This window comes from Prionailurus viverrinus, chromosome D1, assembly GCF_022837055.1.
Source record: "Prionailurus viverrinus isolate Anna chromosome D1, UM_Priviv_1.0, whole genome shotgun sequence".
NCBI lineage: Eukaryota > Metazoa > Chordata > Mammalia > Carnivora > Felidae > Prionailurus > Prionailurus viverrinus.
The window spans coordinates 27,742,269-27,760,315 of record NC_062570.1 but is presented as its reverse complement, the minus strand read 5'-3'; the positions used below and the strand labels follow the sequence as shown (position 1 = coordinate 27,760,315).

General features: G+C 42.9%; 1 protein-coding gene across 5 annotated transcripts in view; it reads left to right on the top strand.

The window, feature by feature from the left end:
• The first annotated feature begins 312 nt into the window (after nt 1-312).
• SNX19 (sorting nexin 19) overlaps nt 313-18,047 on the top strand; it is a 39,426-nt gene continuing 21,691 nt past the window's right edge. For 4 of the 5 annotated variants that reach the window (XR_007156222.1, XR_007156223.1, XM_047877583.1 and 1 more), the window contains exons 1-8: nt 313-2,509; nt 4,252-4,390; nt 5,868-5,968; nt 6,085-6,204; nt 8,113-8,243; nt 9,478-9,574; nt 10,301-10,481; nt 12,971-13,100. Coding sequence is in view for 3 of the 5 variants with exons in the window: in XM_047877583.1 (XP_047733539.1) it covers nt 812-2,509; nt 4,252-4,390; nt 5,868-5,968; nt 6,085-6,204; nt 8,113-8,243; nt 9,478-9,574; nt 10,301-10,481; nt 12,971-13,100 (2,597 nt within the window). In the remaining 2 variants the exon portion in view is untranslated. The remainder of the gene's footprint in view (nt 2,510-4,251; nt 4,391-5,867; nt 5,969-6,084; nt 6,205-8,112; nt 8,244-9,477; nt 9,575-10,300; nt 10,482-12,970; nt 13,101-18,047) is intronic. The other variant, XM_047877584.1, reaches the window with a different exon arrangement.

Here is an 18,047-nt window from a genome sequence, read left to right as displayed (position 1 = left end):
AACTGGGTTAGTGAGACTTTGCCTAAGCAGGAAGAGATGTCGGCGAACTTATTTAATAATTAAACCTAGAAGTCTCAGTCCTTCGGGGGGGGGGGGGGGGTTCTGCCTGCAAGGCCGCTCTGCGTTCCACGCGGCTTTGGTCACACCCTTGAGCACTGGCTCTGCAAGCACACAGGTTGGGAAACCGGTGTCCGCAGGTGCTGTCACGGCCGTTCCTCACCACCAGGAGGCGCTGCGCAGCGCAGCGCCGCGCCTAGGGGTGCGCTAAAGCTCTCCCAGCATGCCCTGCTCCGCCGACGTCGACCCGGAAGCTGTCGCCAGCGGCCGCCGTCCGGCAGCCGTGACAGAAGTCGGGCTGCGGAGCGCAGTCGTCCGGGACCCCAACCCGGCGGAGGGTCTCTCCGAGGGCGGCGGCGAAGACACCGTTGAGTCCCTCGAACATCGGGGCTCCGTCTGGGCGCGCCCCCAGCGGTATGTGACCCGGTGCACGGCGTCTGTAAGTGTCAGGTGAGGACCGCTGAAGGCCCTGCCCCGCCCTCCCCAGGCTGCGCGGAGGCTCTCCGACCCCGCATTATGAAGGCAGCCGAGTCTTTGAGAGCAGCTTCTCCGCTGGAAGGGGCTGGAGCGAGGGGGAGAAGCAGAGCCGCCTCTGTCGCTTTGCATTGCCTCTAGGACGTGGAGGGCCCAGAGCCCGCCGGGTCCTGAATGGCACACCGCATAACCTCGTCTCCGTACACAGTTAATGCCCCATTCCCTAACTCAGGTGAGATAAAAGAGCGGTTGTCTGGGTAGCCACCTGACCCTTTCAGCCATGAAGGCAGAGACAGTGACCTCGTTGCAAGAGACTCCAGCTGAGTCCAGCTGGAGCCTCAGTAACCTGCTGAGTAGCCGGAAGCTGATGACTGTGGGGATCGTGCTTGGCTGGCTCATGGTCATCCACTTTCTGGTCAATGTGTGGCTTCTCTGCCTTCTGTCTGCATTGCTAGCGGTGCTGGGAGGATGGCTGGGCTCAAACGCCATTGTGGGGGCTTCAGGTCGACTGCATCTGGAACGCTTCATCCCAGTGGCCACCTGTCCTCCAAACCCTGAGGCAGAGAGGCAATTGGAACAGGAGATCAACCGCACCATCCAGATGATTATTCGGGACTTTGTGTCTTCCTGGTATCGCTCAGTGAGCCAGGAGCCAGCCTTTGAGGAAGAAATGGAGGCCGCCATGAGAGGCTTGGTCCAGGAGCTGCGGAGGAGGATGGGCATGGTAGACAGTCATGCTCTTGTTCAGAGGGTTCTGACTCTGTGCGGTTGTCACCTGCAGAGCTATATTCAGGCAAAGGAGGCCACAGCTGAGAAGCAGAGTGGTACAGTTGAGCCCTCCCAGCTCTGGGAGGCTTACTGCCGAGCTACTGCCCCACATCCTGCTGTACAGAGCCCCAGCACTGAGGTCACCTATACACGTGGCATTGTAAATTTGTTACTGCAAGGACTCGTGCCAAAGCCCCACTTGGAGACCCGGACCGGGCGCCATGTTGTGGTGGAACTCATTACTTGCAATGTAATCTTACCACTAATCAGCAAGCTGTCAGATCCCGACTGGATCCACCTTGTACTTGTGGGCATCTTTTCCAAGGCCAGAAATAATCCTACAGGAGTGGTTAAACCAACCTCCCCAGCCAGTGCTCTGGAAAAGCCCTCAGTGCCCACATCTCTGCCTCTGATTGTTGAGGTACAGAGTCTGCCAGAAGTGAGAGCCCCGTCTCCAGCAGCAGCACCAGTGCTACTAAACTGTAGTGAGCCAGAGGGGCCTTCCCACCACTCACCAGAAGTTGAAGAAGGCCATGAAGCAATAGAGGGAGAATTGGGTGGAGTGCCGGAAGAAAGAAAAGTAGGAAACAACGCATCTCATTTCCTACAGCCAGATATTCGAGGCCCTTTGTTCTTATGTGAAGAGCTGGAGTCTCCATTGTCTGAACTGAGTAAAGAAACCATCATGCTCATGACCCCAGGCAACTTCCTCTCTGACAGGATCCAGGATGCCCTGTGTGCCCTAGAGGGTCCCCAGTCTCTGGAGTCTAAGAATGTTGAGGCATCTGAAGGAATCGAAGGAGCAGAGGCCGAGGAGGGTCCAGGAACAGAAACAGAGGCAGGCCTGCTGGTCTCCATGCTGACTTCCTGCCCAGAGATCCACATTGACACAGCAGACAAGGAAGTAGAGCAAGGAGATGTCACCTCTCTTACAGCTTTACTGACAGATCCGGAGAGGACCTGCCCCCCACAACCCTCATGCTTAGAGAAGGATCTCACCAATGGCGTGAGCTCCTTAGATCCTAGTCTCCCACAGGTTCTGCTTTCCTCCTCTCCAACCGGTCCTGTCAGCTCAGCCACCTTCAGCTTTGAGCCCCTGAGCAGTCCAGACGGCCCAGTTGTTATCCAGAACCTTCGTATCACTGGTACCATTACTGCTCGAGAGCACAGTGGCACTGGATTCCACCCATACACGCTCTACACGGTGAAGGTAACAGGATTAGAATTTGGTCACCCCCACTGGGCTGGGAATGGGTTTGGAAAGCAGAGACAGCGAAGCTAGGAATCTAAGGGAGAGAGGGTACTCTTCACTTGTTATGTTTAATTGAACAAGAATCTATATGTGAATGGTCTGAAGATCATTTGTAAAGCAGAGTTGGCCGCTGTTTTGTACCCATGCAGACAATCCTAGAATCTCAGGATTCTTAGGATACTGAGGGTCATATTTTTCAGTGGTTCCCAATGTATAGAGTTTTGTCCAGAAATTCTCTTTCTACTGTTCATTTCTTTCTTTCCTTTTTTAATTACTAGTATCTTTTGTACTTTGTTTAGGAAGGAAGTTTATTTACCTATATACATCTCAGAAGGTGGCAAGTTCCTCATTCCTAGAGATGTTTAAGCACAGAAGTAGGAACTACTTGGCAAAGATGATATGAAGGGGTTCATGTATCAGATGGGTTCAGTTATAGCAGAGTCTCCCTTTAACTGGCTGTAGGATAGGCTGCTACCAGATTACCTGAAGAGGGTACTTTTGGAAATTCTCATTCCAAATCTATCAGAATCTGAATATTTAAAAAGCAGCCCAAGTGATTTTTGTCGTGCAGCCAGGTTTGGGAATGTATGAGTATTGACTAGTGTCCCTCAAGGAGAAAAATCCACAAAAAGCATCCTAATTCACAAGTGCTCCAAGTTTGAGAGCCCCACCCTGAATTCCATCTGTCTCATAGCTAGGCCTTCTCAGTGCTAGTTGTGAGGGACTACTACTTTGCTCATGTCAGTTCATAATGAATAGTTCTCTCTGGCTCTAGAGAATTTTAAAATAGCTTTAAGTCCCACCAGCAAAGAGATCGTTTCTTCCATCACTTGCCTCACACTATAATACCTCCTCCAAATAATAATGGTAACCTACTCCTAATGACAAGTGCATACATAGTTCTTCCACATAATTTCATTATATCTTAACTACTCTGTCAAAAAGTCTACCCTGTACTAAGTCACAGCTTCCATGCTGTTCAGGGTGTTCACTCTGGGGGAACATCCAGTACAAGTTGTCTTTTCCCACATACTGGCCCTCCATGCATATTAAGACAGCAAACCTTGACCCCTTACGACATCTCCAGTCTTCATGTGACTTCCAATCATACAGATGATATGTACTTAGGAAAACAAATTTCACTTGAGCTCCAAGAATAATAATTAATCTGCCCAAAGCAAAATAAAAACACATGGTTCTTTAATGCATTCCAGGCAAACAAATGATTTTATTCATCAGCTGTTCTGGATTATTTGTTCTTCTCCCAACTAACATAAATAATCACTGGTTGAGTATAATAGCAAATGGTTATCCTCTTATAACGTCCAAACCCATTATTTAGGAGTGAAAGAGGCAGTGTCACTTTTATTGCTGTTTTATCTTCTGTTTTATACTCTGAGATTTGAAAATTAATTAGCCAATTTTATAAGTCAAAGTGTTTGCAGGAGGGAGTTTTGAGATGGAAGAAGAGAATGGAGAACAGCAAAACTCTTCTTTTTCTGGGGCACATGTGTTAGGAAATGCATCTCATTCCTTAATTCAGCTGCCCTGGGAATTTGAGTTACTCATTACAACTCAGGGCAGCAATCAGCTCTAATAGGTTCAGAAACAATAGGAACATCTTTCTCCCTCTACCCCTACTCTGCTCTTACTCTGTGGCCAATGAGCTGCTGCACTAAACAAATTTGTTCATTCAACAGTATGAGACAGCTCTGGACGGTGAGAACAGCAGTGGCCTGCAGCAGCTGGCCTACCACACTGTGAATCGCCGCTACCGCGAGTTCCTCAATCTGCAGACACGTCTGGAGGAGAAATCAGATCTACGGAAGTTCATCAAAAGTCAGAGTTTCCCCAGGCTGGACTGCCTGCTTGCTTTACATATCTAGCCACCTGATCTGAGAGGCTAGAGGCCTACTAGTTTGTGAGGAGGGATGGTGGAGGAGAACACAGCATCAAGGAGCCTGTGCTTCCCCCATTTGTTTTCAGATGCTTTTTAGTGCAGGATGGCACTGATCACATTGTTTCTGAGGAATTTCTTTGCCACTGAATGCTCTGTTCTGGGGCCTATCTAGTTTAAGCTTAAGAAGCTTTCACATTTGCACCTGTGTCTGTGAGGTAGCATGAGGCATTAAATTAACTTTTCCAGAGGCATCGATGGATTGCTCTTAAATATTAAAATAGTATCCAGAAATGTTTGCCATCCTTCAAAAATCAGGCTTTTGTGTCTGTGTTGTTTGACACCCATAAGGCGTAGGAACAATACAAAAAGGTAATAAAATTTATTTATTTTTTTTTTTTCAACATTTATTTATTTTTGGGACAGAGAGAGACAGAGCATGAACGGGGGAGGGGCAGAGAGAGAGGGAGACACAGAATCGGAAACAGGCTCCAGGCTCTGAGCCATCAGCCCAGAGCCTGACACGGGGCTCGAACTCACGGACCGCGAGATCGTGACCTGGCTGAAGTCGGACGCTTAACCGACTGCGCCACCCAGGCGCCCCTAAAATTTAAATCTAAATAAAAGCTGGTAAGCAGCTACTTTTTAAAAAAAAAAAAAATTACTGATGATCACCCAAATAAAGTTTAGGCATAAGTTATGGATTTCAGTTATGTATTTTCTTTCTTAATAACAATAGCTACTACTGAGTTAAACTTGAAAATATATGCCAGTTTCTCTTCTGAGTACTTTACATATATTAGCTCATTTAATTCTAACAGCTTATGAAACAGATATTATCATTATACAGAAAAAAAAAGTCAAAGGAAGATTAAACAACTTGCCTTAGGTCATTCTCACAGTAGGGACTGGAGCAAAACTTTAAACTTACAGAAGAAAGGGACGTCTGGGTGGCTCAGTCGGTTGAGCATCCAACTTCAGCTCAGGTCATGATCTCGCAGTTTGAGTTCAAGACCTGCGTTGGGCTCTGTGCTGACAGCTCAGAGCCTGGAGCCTGCTTCAGATTCTGTGTCTCCTCTCTCTGCCCCTCCCCTGCTTGCACTCTGTCTCTCTCTCCTCTCTAAATAAACATTTAAAAAACTAAAATAAATAAACTTGAAAAAAAATTTAACTTGGGCAACTGGAGTTCAGAGCCTTCATCTATAACCATTGTAGTGTATGGCCTCATATACCTTAGTACGAGAGTAGATTGTAAGTATTATTTCCTTAAGATATATTTGGAACTCCTGAAATTAAAAAAATCCTAGGAATGTATTCAATAGTTCTGTTTTCCTTACATATATGATATGTTTTATATGGAATACCTCAGTAAATGTTAAGTGAATGAGTTTGTGTTTTTGTTTTTTGTTTTTTTTTAAGATGTAAAGGGTCCTAAAAAGCTCTTTCCAGATCTTCCATTTGGAAACATGGATAGTGACAGAGTAGAAGCCCGTAAGAGCCTCCTGGAATCCTTTCTAAAGGTCAGTATCCTTCTGTTTTGGTTGTGCTCTCATTCTGATTACCAGATACCCAAGCCAAGCTGGAGAGACCTGGGGACAGGAATTTCTCTTTGAAGTCTTTCTTGTGTCTTTTGCAGCAACTCTGTGCCATTCCAGAGATCGCTAACAGTGAAGAGATGCAGGAGTTCCTTGCTCTGAACACAGATGCTCGTATTGCCTTTGTCAAGAAACCATTCATGGTGTCCAGAATAGACAAGGTAACTGCAGGGCCACTGTGCTCAGCTTTAGTGTCCCATCAGAGCATAGGCAGGGACTAAAAAATAAAGGAGATTGGGGATGGGGAGAGACAGCAGAAAGGAGTCAGTAGAACGTGGACTAGAATTTTCAAGACCTCTTGCAAATATTGCTTGGATCATCACCTTCCTGAATTACAGTAAGCAACTATGAGGATACACTCACCCTGACACTATACATGTACATGTATCTCCTGGGGGATATTATGACATTGTTATTCTAGTGGAAGGAGGTAAGGATAGATCTGTACCTCCATAAATAGGTGAGGTCAGAAAAGTCTTTTCTGGAGGAGATCATTCTTGGTATTGGTCACTCAAGTAAAAGAGCCCCAGACCACACACTCAGCTGGACTTAGACTGGTGTGGTGATTCTCTGCTAGAGAACAGAGAGTGGAGAGAATTGTACTTTCAAGAGGGGATCTCAGAACCTTTGGAGATGGTAGGAGAAGGATATTTGTGTAGTACATTATATCCTATAAATAGTGATTACCAGCTGATTTTAGAGTCCCCAGGGCACAAGTCTGAGACTTATATATATCAAAAGATGGCATATGTTTTAAAAGGTTAGAAAACACTGACTCATTAGCAGAAGGTGGGGCATCACTCTAGACTTAAGAGGATAAAATGTTAAAGTGGAATTTCATGTGGTAGGAATTGGGAGAAATTCACTGCTGTGAGGAAAAACCTGCAAACTGGAAAGGGATGAATGAGGTAGAATCCCCAAAGTTCCGTGCACATGTGTCCATCCACACAGATGTGTTCACTCACTGACTCACCATCCAGTTACTGCTTGCCTCCTCAAAGCCATGAATAGTACTAGCCACTGGTGAGACAACAGTGACAAAGCAGATAAAGACCCTCCCCAGAGATCTACAATTTTGTGAGCCTTGAGAGCAAGGTGCCATTATCTATTCATACTATCCTCTGTGTTCTTTCCTTGGTTTGTTATGCCCTATGCTTTACTGTAGTCTTACTCAGCCACTCCAGCCTTGTCTCAGCTGTGCTAGCTGTGCTCCTTATAGAGGATGAACACAGGCATGAATTCAGGAAGGCATGACACTACTCTTAGCCAGCAGTGTTAATTAGCAAGGAGCACCAAAGGAAAAGTAAAGATTTCTTTTCATTTCTTGAGTATTGTAGGGTTTCATTTGTGCATTTTCCTTTTTAGCAAATATCTATATGCCATTTTCCCATTCTGAGAAATACAGACAACTCTTACTCTTCAGTGAGGATTGCTTTATTTGGTCTTTATGACCAAATATTTAGTGTTTATGAGTAGAAAAGTTGATATCAACTCAAGATTCCTTAATTTTGACATGAGTGATTTTTGTTATTCTTTCTGTAAAGAAGAGAAATTGTTTGAATTAACTGGAAAAACCAGTTCTTTACTCTGTGAATTACTCTGAGCATGTTAATATTATGCTACCAGACTGCATTTCTTATTTGATAATCTTTACTCTTTCTTTTTTCCATATATCCCTGCCTATGTTACTTCCATTTATTCACATCTTGGTGAAAGTATTATTGATTTACAAATTAAAAATTATTCCTTTATATACAAGGAAAGAAATTGAGAAATGAAAAGTATTTCACCAGCCTGTAGAACTCTCAAGGTTTTTATTTATCTCATTGTTTGTTTTGACTTATTTTCCCATGGTATTGTTGGTCTTAACTCTGTGAGGAAGAAGATTTTTATGGCCATAGAGAAAAGGGAGAATAGTTGACAGTAAATCTGCCTGATACCTGACTGTGCTGATGAGTAAGATTCCACTAGCTAGCCTAGCTATCTGCGCATCCTAATTGCATAAAGCAGCATGAGACAACTTCTCATTTGGTGGTTCCTGTCTGACCCTGCACCTCTGACCCCTGCAGATGGTGGTGAGTGCTATCGTGGACACCTTGAAGACAGCATTTCCTCGCTCTGAACCCCAGAGTCCCACAGAAGAGCTGAGTGAGGCCGAGACAGAAAGCAAGCCCCAGACAGAAGGCAAGAAGACTAGCAAGTGAGAAACCCTTCAGTTATCCAGGGACCCTTTCCAGTTCTCAGGTTGATTGCCAGTCTTTAGCCAAATCCCATCTCCACTTTCAATACCTAGGAGAGAGGAGATGGGTAACACATACCAGTTATTATACAAAAACAGGCTCCACCAATCTAAAGGAGCCTAAGATCCAGCATAGGCATCCCTGATGAATATTTGTCTCACCATAGGATCCCAGGACTTAAACTGATCAGGAATTTTTAATTAGAAGGAAAACTCTAGAATAGAGATAGTGTCCTTTTCTATTTTCCTGTAAAATTGAGATGTTTCTTTTCTATGAAGAATTAAGGCTGATAACTGATCTCTGTTTGCCATCGTTTCTGCAACTCTTAGCTCCAAAGATGCATATACTAGCAATAAACAGGAAGGGGCCAGGTATTGTTTCCTGCACTAGGGTCCCAAATATACCCTTTCAAAGCCAACATGTGGAAGGGAATGGCACCACTCTTAACCTTTAGTGCAAACTTTATATCTGTATCTGGGCCATTATGAAGAGACAGAAAGACAGAGAGAGAAAGAGATAATGTGTGTTTATGTGTGTGTTGGAGTGGGGAGAGGGAAGGATAGAGTTTGTATTTTTATGTCTGTATGTCTGTCTTTGTGTACATGTGTCATGTACCAGCAATAACACTCATAATTTTTAGCCTTTTTTTTCTTTTTTTTTTTTTACTGAGCCCATATTTTGAAAGGTGACCATGATATCTGTGCTTATAAGATCCTTGAAACATTGAGGTTAGCACTTGTGGTCCTTCCCATGGTTTTATTTGGAATACAAGGAGAATAAATGGATGTGCAAATAGGGTACCAACAGTAACAACTAAAGCCTTGGTTTATTCCACACGTCTCTTTAATCTTTGACAAATTTTTAATGAGAATATAGTATATGCTAGCCATTCTTCTAGCTTATGGGAATACAGCCATGATAGACTGGTCCCTGTTTTACATCAGCAAAAACCCTTTCACAAATGCGTTGTGCACATAGCTTAGTGCAGTGGTTGCACTATGTATTGAGAATTGCCTGACTGTCTGTCACTTGAGGAATTTCAGGGCCAGGTCTCTCCTGGAAACTCTGACCACAGTAAGATCCCTAGAATAAGTATAAGTGTTCTTGTTTTAAGGTATTAATACTTGTCAGTCCTTCATATAGGAATCAAAATCATGCATTACATTCTGTTTCTGCTCGTTGTGTCAATACCAGGTCCAGGCTGAGGTTCTCATCCAGTAAGATTGCTCCAGCACTGAATATAACTGAAGCACCTGAGAAGATTCTCTATTGTTTTCAGGAAGGCAGTGTGGTAAGATAACCAGATGACTCCTGGAATTAATCACTGGGAGGTTGACCCTGCAGTTATAGACAATTGAAACATTCTCTAAAGTTAGGAGGGATGTAGGTGCCTTGCTGAAGGACCTAACCAGCATCTGTGTCTCTAACTTTTATTCTTTTTTTTTTTAAATTTTTTTTTAATGTTTATTTCTTTTTGAGACAGAGAGAGACAGAGTGTGAGCTGGGGAAGGGGCAAAGAGAGAGGGAGACACAGAATCTGAAGCAGGCTCCAGGCTCTGAGCACAGAGCCTGACGCAGGGCTTGAACTTACGAACCGCGAGATCATGACCTGAGCTGAAGTTGGACGCTTAACTGACTGAGCCACCCGGGCACCCCTCTAACTTTTATTCTAAAAGTATTTTCTCTGGGTAGTTTGTAATTCCTACTGGTTCTGGGTCAGCAGTTTGACTTCTCAAGCACCATGGGTTTGGAATAAAAGGTGGCAGAATGAGAAGGAAAGCCAGTTCCTGGAAAAGAATAGATGACCCACATGTGTTTGCAGCAAGTGCAAATACAAAGGCATTGTTTTACTTGCAGTTTTGGTAGAAGGTAAAGACTTTCCTGAGGTAGTCACAGAGTCATTTGGGTTCTGTACTCATGATACTTTTGCAGAGAAGTAACAGGGAAACTCAAGTGCCACAGTTGCTCTCATATATTCCTCATACTTTATGTGATGTGCCACTGGCTCTTTCCTCAGGAGTCAGAGATCCTATCCATGTCTGGGATGGAGTCCTTTATTGAAAAACAGACAAAGTTACTAGAAATGCAGCCAGCAGAAGTCCCAGAAAAAGACCGTGAACAAATCCCCAAAGGTTGTGTGGATGGTTACTTGTCAGATCCAGCCGTGCCAGCCCAAGACCTCAGCACCAGTGATCCGGGTAAGCAACAGGGTCCCTGCTCCTACAGAGAAGGGAGCCATGGTATAGTATACTTGGGACTTGTGACAGTTGGGATTTGTCCATTTAATTTCTCTTCTGTTTAGCTAAGCAAACGATGTGTTAAAAACCAGTGCTTGAGGTGCTCTGCCGAGCCTGGCATACAAAGAAGAATCCGACACAGTCCCCAGAGCTGAGTCAAACAGGGGAACAGGGCACAAAAACAGGGAGCTCTGATCCAGCAAGATGAGATCCATGCTTATCATATCATTATCTTATGTATGTTATTTATGGCATGCTTTGGCATCTTTGGACTACTTCCCTTTATCTGCAAAACTTCCTTCCTTCATATCTGTGGTCCTCCTCTCCTGGTTTTCTTTCTGCCTTTCTTTCTTAGTCCCTTGTTGGTTCTCTTACTAGCCTTCCAGAGCTTTATTTTTGGCTCTTTATTCTTACTCTGCATGGTCCCCCTGAGTGATCTCATTTGTACTATTGATTTCAAATCTAACACATGTGCTGATGATGCCTAAATTTTGGATGTTGTCTTTCCACTTGCCTACTAGAAATCTTCACTTAGATATAGCACAGGGCAGCTGAAGTGCAACCTGTGTGAAATGGAATTCTTCCTCTCCCTGGAGCTTTTCCTTCTGTTTTATTTACTGCCATGGCAAGTGATACCACCCAGTGCCCCACCATAGAACAGGAAAGGAGAAGAGGTGAGGATAGGGCAGGTTTGCTTCCTAGAAAAAGTGCAGATGTTTTCTACATGGGCAAAAATGGGAGCCCAGGATATTAGTATGTTTGATGAGCTACAATTTATAAAAAAGGTTTTCAGTTACACCAAGACAAAGTTTCCCACAAAGTCTCTTCAAGAAGAGATCACAAAATCTTTAGTTCAGAAGGAAAAAAAAAAACAAAAAAGCCGATTTCAACATTGTTTCTTGGATGCCCATGAATAGTCACTTGACCTCACTCTATGGGACCTCTGCTTAACTGTGAGGAAGAAAAAATGAAATTTACAACCCCACCTCTTCACACATGTCTCACTGGGTAAGTAAATAAAGTGTTATAATGGCAAAAGCATCAGAACTGTAAGAAAGATGAAATGGGTAAAACAGTATAAACAGCCAAAATCAAGGCTGTAAATTTTCAACATCATAACTCTAAAGATATAGTTTATGCCTGAGCTTTTCTTTTAGCCTTAAGAAACTCAAAATTCTCACATGACAGGAAATTCACCATTTTGTTCCAGAGGACTTGGTGCCTTGTTTTGCTTTTTCTTATATTTTCTGCTATGACTAACTGTCACCACATGGTGGCAGCTCTAGGTAAACACTAAACCTGAGAAAATAGAATTGAGAAGGGTGACAGATGCTCAGAATGATGCTGTTTCCCAAGGACCTAAATATCCTGTCTTTGAGCAAATGACTGGAAAGTAAACATACCAGTTCTGAACAATTTCCCCTTGAAATGCAGTGCAGAAAAAATATATATATTGGGTGGGATTAAGAAAAAAGTAGGATTCAGTTCTAACAGATTCATCTAAATCTGAAGTCATTAATGTTCTAAAGAACCCTTTAGGGAGAAGAGCTTGGGCAAACTGGCCCAGACAATACCTATTTGTCCTAGACCAACAAAATTATTGTTGATGATTAATTGTAATATTAATCACAGCAATAGCATCAGATTGCTGAGATTCATTCATTCATTCATTCATTCATATATTCCTAGGGATGTCTCTTGGGAGGCAAATCACAGATGACATGGGACCCCTGAACAGGGTTAGAGAACAGATGCTTCCATCCATGAAATACATCTGTTCAGGAGACTTCAGCTTAGCACGGATGTGAATTCATTTGTGGTCCTCTTTCCAGTCTTTGAAATAGGAAGGAAATCAATAATTGTCATGGCCTATTTTACCAAAGGTATAGTGCTCTTTCTAGAACTGCATGTTATCTCAGAACCAAACTGAAGCCTCCTGGATCCCAACCCAACAGCTCTGTGTAATGGAGATGCTTTCAAAGCAACTTGTTTATAGGAGAATGAATCCTAAATCTTTCCCCAGATCTGCTGCCCACAACATTTCCATGATGCTTTGTGGAGGCCAGTGGAATATAAGGATGGAAGAGACTGGGCCTTGCCAATTCCAGTTAGTCACTAGTTGGGAGCAATTACTTGGAACAGAATGTATTCAGCTCCCTGGAGAGAATACAGAAGAAACAGAAGCTAGGTGGGAAAAATATTTATATGCAAAATCTTTTAGAAAGGCAAACAATATTTACTGAGTGAGGAACATAAACAAAAGAATTATAAAGAAATACAGAGCCTATCACTGAACTTCTTAGATATAAAGTAAACATCTCTTGATTTGAGTAAAGAAGAATTACAGAAATACAAGATGATTGATATAAAGGTGAAGATCCAGTTCATTGAAATATGTTCCACCTGAATGGGTCTCTTCTCAGTTACTTTTGATGCCTTTCATTCCCCAGGAACAGAGACAGAGCTAGCTGACACAGCCCTGGATCTGCTCCTCTTGCTGCTAATGGAACAGTGGAGATGGCTGTGTACAGAAAACATGCAAAAAGTTCTTCATCTTGTCTTTGGGACCCTAATTCAGAGGTAAGACTGCAGAGTTCTCTATCGTATTAGAGTCTCAAGTTGGACAGGGCTTGGGTGTGAATTCTGAATTCTGCACTGGAGAGGGAAAGTGCTGAGTCCAGGAAACCTGTGGCCATAACGGAAGACAGAGACTCTGTTGTAGGGGTTCAGGGATGAAGACTGCCTGAAGTGTACCAAAAGGCTTGTATTAATCACCTCATTGTCTAAAGAGTGAATGGGTCTGCTTCTATAGGACTTCTGGCATAATCCACCAAGTTACAGACATTGCCTGTGATCTTAAAATACTTCAACTCTTACTACTGGGGGATCCATTCTCCACCCAGTTAAACCCCAAGCCCTACACTGTTCACCTTGTTACAGTGAACATTTCACTGACAGTATGTATTCACTGTGATGATAAATAATGAGAAAGACAAGGTGAAACAGATCAGTGCTCTGAAAATAAAGATTGTTTTCTCCAAAAGGTGTGTAAATAGTCAACAACTGAGCAAGTACTTCCACAGGATGGTAAGGAATAGTTGTATACTTGGATTTAAAATGTGGATTGTGATCCCAACACCACTTATATCTCTTAAAAGATCTGTGAAAAGATTTATTCTGTGGAACTTTGTGTGGTATCCTCTCCCACCTTCCCCCAGAACTGAGGAGCCCTCTTGTCTACCCTCAGAGTTGTGACCATAATACTGATAACACAGTGTATTAGAGAAATAATGTTCTTTCCCTAAACTAGTGGTCCTCAAGTGAGGGCCAGTTTTCTCCCAGGGGTAGTTGGCAATATCAGGAGACATTTTGAGTTGTCACAACTGGGAAGGGAGATAGGAGACTATTTAATCTAGTGGGTAGAGGCCAGGGATGCTATTACACTACACAGGACAGCACTCTCCCCACTCCCAATGCCCCAAACAACACTGAATCATCCTACCCAAAATAACAGTAGTACAGAGGTTGAGAAACCATGTTCTAGACTACCAGTTCTTTAGGGAGTACACCTGACTTTATATCCCCAGCAACTTACACAGGACCCAGGACATAGAAGATGCTCACTAAATGCCAAATCAAAGATAAACATTTCCTTTCTCATTACCTTCATACTTGAAAGCAGAGTCTGTCTGTGTTGTTTTCAGTCACTTGTGGATGTTGTTAATTGAGCCTTTGTTTCTCTTCTTCCTCTGTTAAGCTTCCCCTTGCTGATCTTCCAAAATCTTCCAAAATGCTGATCTTTCAAAAAATTGGAAGATCCTAAAACTAGCTAGTATGTGATAATTGATTACCCTCGTCCTTGAAGGCATTTACATGACAAATTGGTTTCAAAACACAAGAAAGTATTCAAAGATAAGGATTCATATATGAAAAAGGTAGGAAGAAGTTTACCTGAAGTGTAAATAACTAAGAATATTAAAGGGCTTGAGCCAGTACCAGATAAGGAGAGAGAAATATATTTGGCGATTACAGGCTGATCACTGAAGAAGTAGTATTTTACATAGTCAGGGTTCTTAGAGATCTAAACCAGGGAGATTAAATACAAGGGAATTTCAAACTTGAGAATTCTAAGCCAGATTGCATTTACCTCAGTGGGCAATGATTATAAATTCTCTCGAGATAGGGAAGAGATAAGAGTAAAGTGGAGTGGATGGGATGTGCAGAAGTAAATATATTGTGCCCTCTGATCTGAGCAGTTTCTGGGTTTGACTGGTAGACAGTTGTCCAAGCTGTTTGTAGCATTCATCCACTTCACCTTGAAATACTCTTACCTGTCTATCTAGCTGGGAAATTGTTTTGGTCTTACTCCTTAATTCACCAGGCTGGTCAGTAGTGAAGAAAACAGTCTCTACTTTTCACCTTTTGTACAGTTTAATGGGGGTTAGAACAGAGGGCCTTATCCACAATCACAAAGCTAATGCATGGTGGAGCCAGAAATCAAATCCAGAAATTCCAAAGCCCAAGTTCTTATCCACACAATATACTACTACTCTGCTATGATTAATTTCTCTGAGCTTTGGTTTCCTCATCTGGAAAATAGGAATAATAATAGTGTCAATCTCAGGTGCGTAGAAGGTATCCAGTAGATGTTAGGTCTTAATTATTTGCACTTCAGAAAAAGGAAAGGATAAAAAAAAATTCTTTCTCTTTCTAATTCCTCCAGCTGGTGACCCCAGATTTGTTCTACTTTTACGTCTTCAAGTTGCTCTACCCTATACCCATCTCCTGTAGCAACTGCTATCCCCACTGTGCCTGTGTCTCTGAGTTTTGCAGAATAGAGCTCCTAAACAATAAAGGCTTTGTAAGGGGTTTCTAGGTGACTTTGTGCCAATGGGTTCCTTTGTTAAAGTAACAACTAGAGTATTCCCATGTCTGACATCATGAAGCAGACCACCCAGGTATCTTTCCAGCACAGACAAGTGTAGGTTAAGTATAGAATTCAGTAGTATTTTCCAGGTGCTCCTGGTTACATGGGTGGGGAGAGCTGCTAGACTCAAGTAATGCCTTCATGAGAAGAACTTTGAATCAGGCTTGCTCACCTTTTCGTCCCCAGCCCTTGACACTTCTACTAGAACTACACCTCTAGTTAGCTGGATAGATAGCTGTCTGGTGAATGAATATGAGCAAAACCCACATGGAGCTCACACCATAAACAAAATCAGGGAGAGGGCTTACAACTAAATTTCCCTTGACATTCCTTTAACTTTTTCTTTTTTAATGGAGTGGCATCTCTGTTTGTTAAAGGAGGGAAATTCTGGATGTCTTCAGTGAATTTGAATGAAGCCAAGATGAATCTTGTGCAAGAATAGAATTTTGTGGCTAGTTCCTTCTGGAAAACTCTTTGTAACTGTGGTCTGTTATCTTTGTTCATCATAGATTTTTCCAGGCGATGATATTTTGTCCTTATTCACTTGTCTCATCCCTTCCTATCAAAAAGTTCCCACTTCTATCAAATGTTATTGTTAGGTCCATTTTGTTTTGTGTTAGCTACAGTGGAAATGGGAACATAGCCAGTTGACACCCTTCACACGCTAAGTCTTCACAGACTAGAATTAAGAGTTTCATCCTTCCCTATTCAAGGCCTTTCATCCTTCCCTAGAAATCATTCCCATCTTTTAAATGATGCACATGGCCGCCTTCTCAAATAGCTGGTGCTGGGTTCACAGTGTTCTTGAAGCGTTTTAAAGGGAGTCAAGGGGTCCCTGAGGGGCTGTCAGTTAAGCATCCGACTTCGGCTCAGGTCATGATCTCATGGTCGTGGGTTCGAACCCTGCGTCAGGCTCTGTGCTGACAGCTCAGAGCCTGGAGCCTGCTTTGGATTCTGTGTCTCCCCACTCTCTCTCACTCTCTGCCCCTCCCCCACTCATGCTCTATCTCTCAAGAATGAATAAATGTTTAAATAAATAAATAAATAAATAAATAAATAAATAAATAAATAAATAAAAGATGGGAGTTAAGAGGCAACCATGGATATCTGGGGAAAGAATTACAATTCCCCTTCCAGAAGTTCGAAGTATCTGTGGTCTGTGGTCTTACACCAGCAAGTTCCCCTGTGCATGGTAGACAGGGAATAGACAGGGCTTACTTCAGGACTCAAAGTGTAGATACTTTGTAGATAACAATGTAGATAACACAATGTAGATAACATTGTCACCTTCAGCGTTTTTAGTGCCCAGCAAACCTTTGTTGAGAGTTTACTTTGTGCAGACACTATACTGAACACACAAGCGCATTATATCATTTAATCCCCTCAAAGCTCTGTAGAACAGCTATGATCCCCGTTTCAAAGATGAGGAAGCTAAGGCTTACAAAGAAGTGTGATTATTTAATCCAGATCACAGAGCTAATAAGTATACCACAGGCAGAATCTGAACCCATGTTTGTCTAATTTTCAGTTTAATGACTTTATCTTTTCTTATCAGTTTTGCTCTGGGATTTGAAGGGATTAAAAACCAACAAAATTATTTTGCCTCAGAGTAGTCTACGTTCCCCAAGAGGAAATTTTCAGTCATTTTGTAAAATCCAAACCACATTTCCCTATATGCACATTCTCATGTAACACAAAGGGCCCTGCAGCATCCTAATCCTAAGGTCATCCCATGTTACATGTTCCCTGAACGGCTTATGCTTCTTTTTATTTTTAAGATGCGGTTTATACAGTGCTACATTCTTGGGCTTTATTTGCTTTGGTAAGCAAATAAGTTGGAATTTGATATCCCCCCAAAGCTACAGCACCTCCCCCACCTCCCCACCACTCCACATACCTTTGTTACTATTACAAGAGGTACAGTGTGGTCCCTGCCTGCTTCAGTGTTGGCCTCTCTGAGACTGTCCCCAGGAAGCACCATAGCTGTTCAGTCTCTGAAACCATAAGTATCTGAGCTGTATCCTTTTGCAGCATACTGAGCTGTCTTTAGTTCTGCACTTTAAAGGTAGTTGGTATTGATGGCACTGATGATAACTATTGCCACTTCTCTGGTCATCGTGAACACACTGCAGTTCGGGCATCAGGGACAGAACTGCCATCTAGATTTACATTCATTACCTTAAAATGTCATAATTTTCCAGCCTCCAGCGTTATCATCTCTAAGAAAATAAGTTAGCTTCTGCTTTCAACTTTGTTTACTCCCCTTGCTCCCTTAAAAGATCTATATACGTAACTGCCTTGGATGCCAAGGACTCCTGCCAAATCATGAACAGTCACTCCCTCAGTCTCTCTCTAGCCTGCAGGAAAAAAAAAAAAAAAAAAAAAGAGAGTAAATTCAACCTCATGACCCCTCCTTCTAAGCCAAGGTTGGAAGAGTTCTGGTCTGAGCCAGGCTTCATAAATCTCCCTTGATTGTTGATGTTGTTGATGGTGTGGAGAGAGTGGGGGAAGGGAGCTAAAGAGAAGTTAGATGCCCAAAAAAGGCATTGTTAAGTCAAAGGGAAGTCTTGCACGCATGCGCGCCTGACCTCGTATGTAAG